Source organism: Zeugodacus cucurbitae, chromosome 4, assembly GCF_028554725.1.
Source record: "Zeugodacus cucurbitae isolate PBARC_wt_2022May chromosome 4, idZeuCucr1.2, whole genome shotgun sequence".
Classification (NCBI taxonomy): Eukaryota; Metazoa; Arthropoda; class Insecta; order Diptera; family Tephritidae; genus Zeugodacus; species Zeugodacus cucurbitae.
In genome coordinates this window covers 36,896,251-36,903,269 of record NC_071669.1, presented here as the reverse complement: position 1 = coordinate 36,903,269, position 7,019 = coordinate 36,896,251, and the positions used below count along the sequence as shown (strand labels likewise).

The 7,019-nt window shown below is 36.7% G+C and overlaps 1 protein-coding gene across 2 annotated transcripts in view; it reads right to left on the bottom strand.

Moving 5' to 3' along the window:
• Positions 1–865: 865 nt before the first annotated feature.
• Positions 866–7,019, bottom strand: part of LOC105211553 (fringe glycosyltransferase) — an 80,038-nt gene continuing 73,884 nt past the window's right edge. For both annotated transcript variants that reach the window (XM_011183050.3, XM_011183049.3), the window contains exons 5-7: positions 1,653–1,791; positions 1,393–1,585; positions 866–1,269 (exon numbers count right to left, since the gene is read on the bottom strand). In XM_011183050.3, coding sequence (XP_011181352.2) covers positions 1,034–1,269; positions 1,393–1,585; positions 1,653–1,791 — 568 coding nt within the window. In that variant the 3' untranslated portion in view covers positions 866–1,033. The remainder of the gene's footprint in view (positions 1,270–1,392; positions 1,586–1,652; positions 1,792–7,019) is intronic.

The window sequence follows — 7,019 nt, the reverse complement described above, 5'->3', positions numbered from 1 at the left end:
CACAGCTACAAACCAGGATGACGTAGTCAATTTACACAAACTATTTAAAATTGCCTGTACTATCACCACTCACTTTGCAATTAAAAGTAGTGTGAGTTGTCATCATGCTGCGTAACATAAATCGACCTCGAGTAATCAATATCGTCGCCGAAGCCAAGATTGGACCAACTTAATTTAATGTATACCTTAGCCACAAAAACGTGTGGCCGGGTCTGCTTGTATATAATATATCGGAAAGTGTGTATAAGTGTGTAAAAACTTATAAATTTTGAAACGTTTGTTTAAACCCGTACGAAGTCGGAGCGGTCTGCTAGTACTTAATAAAACACAAACTTTTTATTTCCGTCTAAGAATATATTATCAATCATTATTATTACATATTTAACACAACTTTTGTTTGTTTATAGCTAAATAGGTAACTATAGGTATATGTATATGTATCCGTATAAGTAAGGACTAACTAAATAATATTTTGCTTTGTGAATACTTTTCTGAATTTGTGTTAGAGTTGATGTAAATGGAAGACCTAAACTACAAAACTATGTGTATGTATGTATTTACTATATACAAATACGATACCATATATTTACAATGAATTTGATATATTGCGCAAAGTTCGACAACAACACTGATATATTTATTCTCTTACGGAGACTAGAAATTAGTTAAAGTTGATAAAAGATTCTTAACAATTAAAGGAAACACTTAATTAGAGTAGACATATTGGAAGAATACAGTAATTTACTATTGCCACTGTTTAACGCAAGTCAAAAGTTTTTATACATAAATGTTTGTCATTTTGTCAAAATTCTAGTACAAAACATACTTTTCAGACTACTTGCGATGATAAATTTAACTTAAAGTATATATTGTTTTAATTCTTATTTCTGTAAGGCCAACTCTAGATTTATATATCTTATGTACACGGGAATATTTTTACACCTTAAACTACATCACAGTTTTGAGTTTTAGTTACAAAACTTCTGAAAGTTAGAATTGCTGGAGACTTCTTGTGCTCCCGAATTCAGCAGAATCATCTGGGTGGGCAGAAGCTGAAGTACGGAAACAGTTTGCAGTGGAGCGAGTAGAACCGCTTGGGATCTTTTGCCAAGTCGAAGCCGTCCACCTTAACGACATTCCACTGATTTCGCATGTGCGCATAGCTGAAGGAAACCTGATCGGGAAATGTATCTGGGCGTATGTGCTCCATTGGCTCCAAATGCGAATGGAAATTCTCGACAATACGCAGCGGCACTTTCAGCAGATGCTCTGAAAGAATAAAGAAACAATTAAATAAAACTCTCAGAAGCGAATGTAAATAAGAAATTGCAAGTTTTAAATGATAAATGGGATATTTATAATATTACAATTCATGGAAAAAGACAAACTCACCGATTATAAAGCCCATAGTGACGTCATCAGGGAATCGTATTTTCCGTCCGATACTAATAAATTTGCCACCGCCTGCTATTGGCAACATTTTCATAGTGAGTGCACGACTCAGGCAAAATCCCGCACCTCCCGTGGCGAACCAAAAGGAAATCTTCTCGCTCGAAGTTTTATTTTTGTGAGTTGACGTAGGATACTGTTAACAACAAAAATATATGCGTTAATTTTTCATACTAGTTATTAGTAATAATACAACAACTCACGCTATCCAGGTGTATCTCCAGTGGCGAAAAAATGCTCGGCTTGCCCAGATACCAATCAACTGTCGGGCTGTACTCGTCCAACAGTTTCACTAGCCGTGGCACATTCACATAGTTGTCATCATCGAAATGGCAAAACCACCTGTAAATAAATGGGAAAAGTATGTTATAAGCGTGAATATATATGTTAACTGTAAATACTTTTTTATAATTAAAACGTTAACTAAACGACAGTAAATGCGGAAATGTGTGCTGCTATAACCGCGAGATCGCTCAATTATATCATTCACACGCACTCATAACTGCATACAATCGCTCACTTATGGTACTTGCTGATAGTTCGTTCACACATTTGAATTTGATACTTGTGCGATTGTGGCTAAAGCTTGGTACTCACTCCTCCAGTGGCTCAACAAATATTCATTCATTTTAGTTAAGGGCTCCAACGCGTTATGTACGATACTGGTTGTCAACCGTTTCTCAACCATATGTGAATGTTTTGTTTTTTTTATTACTGTGTACCAGGAAGTAGAAAGATTTTTCCATAATTCAAGCTATTTGAAATTGTGCCCAGAAAAATCACGGGTGCATCTTCAGACGCTACGGTCAATAAGTATTCAATTTATCATCGGTTTAAAGCTAAAGCTATAGGCTTAAAGAAGGGCTATGCGGCGGGATGATAAATTAAAATTTTCTACAAGACGAATTGCTCATCTTGAGATCGGTCAAATTAAAACAAAATTACTTTCAAAATCAAATTTGAGCATATTGAGTAATCCTTCAGTAGTATAAAAGCGCATATATTTTTTCAATAATTTCCAAGTTTTGGGTTCTAAATTATTTCAGTTGTACTAGTAAGTTATAAAAATTAATTATTTTTCCCACGCTGTATGGCGCCATTGAAACGCTGTTATAACAACTGTTGCAAAAGTAAATGTGGTCTATAAATTATAGTTGTGTTAAATAAATATTTGCGGCAATTAAGAACCATTAACATTAATTATATTTCAATGAAAGGCAGCAAACGCTCTAAGAATGAAAGGCTTGTGGCTTGGCGGACAAAACTATTTAATTATAAATTCACACACACACACAAATGCATGCCGTTATTGGTTTACGGTTGCCACACAATTGATTGGCGCTTTATCAACTCTTAATTATTGGCCACTTATTGGTGAATGCCGCCGTGCATTGTTGTTGCGATTTTAAGCAGCCTTTATGAAAAACCAATTATGTTTAATTATTATTAAAATTATGAAAGTTGAAAAAACTGTTGCTAATTTAAATACTGCCACACTCACACGCACACACATACCGCTTTGGCAATAAGAGTACATATCCGTTAGCATACATACATATGTACATGCTGCCACGAAAAAACCCAGAGCCATTAAACCATTTAACGCCCAGCTTAATGGGTTTAATCAGTCGAAAGCCAACGCAACACTTTGTTGCCATAATAAAAACACATGAGCTATTCGAGAGCAACGGAAAAATGCAAACAGGAAACAAGTGACGGCAATTGGAGCGGCATCATTAACCGCAACGCCACTGAAAAACAGGAAATTTTTTATTGCGCTTCAACTTTTTTCATGTTTTTTCTTCCATTTTTTATTGTTTTGGTTCGGTACAACAATTGTCGAGCTAATTGCTGTCTGCCATATCAGTTGTAGTACAACAATTGTAACGAGTCTACAGTTTGCCAGTAGCAAGAGATATTAGTGGAGTTCTAAGCAACACTACGCGACTTTTCCATCGCTTGTTGATCTATCTCTTCTTTCTTGCTCTCATTTGGTGTCTTAAGAGAATTTTCTCTCATTCGTGAGTCAACCGGTTAGATGTTAGCGGATAGAAGATATAGTGTTATAGCGTCTTCTCAATTAACATCAAATTCAAAAATACGAGAAATCGGGAACTAGTATGCCAATTTAGAAATTTACCTCCAAATAATTTCGTGTAAAAAACCTTAAAAATGTAATCCCATTGAGATCTATATAACCGGACGCTATCTCTGTATGCTCAATAATGTAGGTAATTTGATGAAGAACCCACTAAAATCATAAAGAATGGTCCCAAAAAAGGAATCTCTTGCTTCGTCCGAGTGAATTCAATAAGAGAACGTTATAAGATATAATAGACGCTTTACAAATATTAAGAAGAATCTTACAGAAGCTGATTATCGAAAACCCAAATCATTGTAAGCTCGTTTCATAAGCCAACTTGACGAGTAGTCAAATACGTAATACCTTATCTCCCGAGTTAATTCAGAGCAAAGGATATGACAAGCAGACATTTCACTTAAGGTTCCTTGATGCTAAAAGCTTAATATCGTCCACTTTATTCGACATACGCGTTACTACTTGTGTCCTTTTAGATTGACATTCCGCGTTGTCCGGAGCAATCCATTACATTTTGGTTTTCTACATTTCAGGCGCTCGCTTGCATTGAACTTCACCCACTTAAAAAAGATGAGAGTGCGAGATACAACATCATTATCCGATTGTTCGATTGCGGTGAGCAGATAAGGCCGTCGCCGCGTCTGGCGAAGTTTCAAATACAACGCTCGCCAACTGCCGATAGCCTTGTCCGTCTGTCAGCTGACAGTGTAAACAGTTCAGTGGCCTAATTGAAGTATTAGCCACGACACACATACTTATGTATATGTAGATATACATATATACAATTTGACATTTTGTAGCCGCAGAGTTGTTGTGATTCGTTGTTTGGTGCGGTTGTCAAATTGAAGCGGAACGAAACGCCGCCGAAATTGCACGCCGCCGTTGCACCACTTATCGCTCTGTGGTCATCTTAAAATGCTTTTGCCGCTACCACACGCACTACTGTTGTTGTAGCTTGCCGCTGCTACTGCTGCTGCTGCTGCTGTCATAACCACACTGTGTGTGACGTGTAACCAATTTATCGTTACTCGGTTTTTTGCCCACTTCTCCTTCGCTTTTGTGTTTCTTTTGCAGTATGTGGTTGCAAACAATTGCAAAAGCTTTTAACGGCAATCCTCCGTTCGACAAATATAATGGAGTAAATGCAGCAGCACCAATAACAACAGCAACTCAGGCATCCATCAGCTTATTTTAAACGTGTTCACACAGACACACACACACACCCCCTTATGGCTGTACGTGAAGTGTAGTTAAGTATATACTCCTTTAAACAAATATGTTCACATATCCATATATACCGAGCATGTGAGTTTGCATTCATGCCGCATGCATTCTCATGATAGCCCGCTGTCAATCAATTTTTATTATGTTCACCGCACGAACCTCCAGTGCTTTTGGGACAGCATTGAAGCGGACCAAATGTACTGAGTATGTACATATATATTTAAAACATATACATACCTGTGTACACATGGACATACATACATTCACAAATGTATCCATAAACTATATGGTTACAAGCTGCTTCTCGTCGCCTGCTGTTCAATATTCGTTGCCACGGCTTAGACTGCCGAGCGCCTTCACTGTGTGGGGATTTCAAGCAGCCGAACTAAATTTTTTTTTAAACTCAACTTCAATAGTTGCACTAACTTTTTTCATAAAATAGTGATTTTTGAATTTGTGTCTCGTAAGTGTTACATATTGGTGGAACGTGCTTCTAAGTCATCAGGACTTACTCAATATACATACATATATACACTATGGTGTCTATCTATGGTGGAAAGTTGTCAAAAATGACAAGATAAATCGACTAACTTCGAACTGGTCAGAAATATAAGGGTTCGAGACTCGAGCCGAAAATTAACCAGCCGTAAAAAAACCAGATATGTAGAAAACGGTTGAGAAATTTATGACGCTTCTTTAAAATTTTTAAAATACCATATACCTATCCTATTCAATTCTACAATTATACAATTTAACGGAATTAAAATTTTCAAGAATGCCAATCTTTTTTCACTGTGTTTTTTTTCAGCTGTAAGCTTCTTTACATGTATTCTATTTGATATACAGTGGGGAGCAAAAGTGATTCCATGATCAACATTTTCATGTTTGAGCGCGCATAAAAAATAAACGAATGAAGTAAATGACAAAAACTTTTTTTTTCTTGAATATCTAGTTTATTTGTAACAATTAGGCGTAAAAAGCAAAATAGTAACGGAGGCAATGGCATAGTTATAATACAAAAACCAAAAAAATCGGCATGTACTCAGTTTTGCACCAAAAGTTTTTGTCATTTACTTCATTCGTTTATTTTTTATGCGCGCTCAAACACGAAAATGTTGATCATGGAATCACTTTTGCTCCCCACTGTAGGTATAGTGATATACATAGCTTTGCATTAGAAGTATATCCATAATTTGTATGTAACATAGGAAAAAGTTGAGAAGAATTTTGTTTTTTCAAAATTTTTAAACAAGTATTCTCGGATAACCTTGAAAGAAGCTTCAACAACAACAATAATGTCAGCTTTGAAATCCAATGCTGGATCACTCTTGCTAACAGGCGTTACTTTGAACTGAGTAGGCAATTGCAAAGCAAAGTCCTCTCTCGACGAACCAAAACCAACCTCTACAAGTCTCTCATCATTCCCGTAATGATTTATGATTCAGAAGCCTGGACAATGGCAATATCCGATTATACGGCAATAGGAGTTTTCGAGAGAAAGTTTTTACGAAAGAGTTGTGGTCTCTTAAACATTGACAACGGCGAATACCGCAGACAATGACACGATGAGCTGTACGAGTTATTTGACGACATCGACATAGTTCAGCGAATAAAAAGACAGCGGTTCCGCTGACCAGGTCATGTTGTTCGAACGGACGAAAGCGCTCCAGCTTTGACAGTGTTCGATGCACTACCCGCCGGTGGAGGCATAGGAAGAGGAAGACATCCACTTCGTTGGAAAGATCAGGTGGAGAGCGACCTGGTTTCTCTTGTTATTTTCAGTTGGCGACAAATTGCGAGAAAGAGAGGCGCCATTGGTATCTACGCTATTATTCTCGTCTCATACATTCTCGGATAGATTGGGCAGAGGGTTTCTATTGTAATCTATGTCAGGAGATTTTGCATTTTCTGCAGGGTCTCGTTAGTTCACATACAGTGATCTTACTAAGGGAAAACCTTTGACAAATCTTAATATTAAGAATGATATGGGTATATTTGTTGATCAATTCAAATCTTCTGCCTTACGAATATCATTATACCTAAATCTAACTTGTTTTGAAAAATTTCGTTTTTATATTTTATGTAATTTTTCATGTGCCTTAACCGAAGCCTCCTGGTGATATCTTCATCAATTGTAGGGTTGTTCAGTTCATTAAGAAATTACAAAGTACATGCTCGCAGAACACATGTCGAGCGAACAACAACAAATCTCAACAATTGATTTAATATTAGAATTGCTACAAATGTA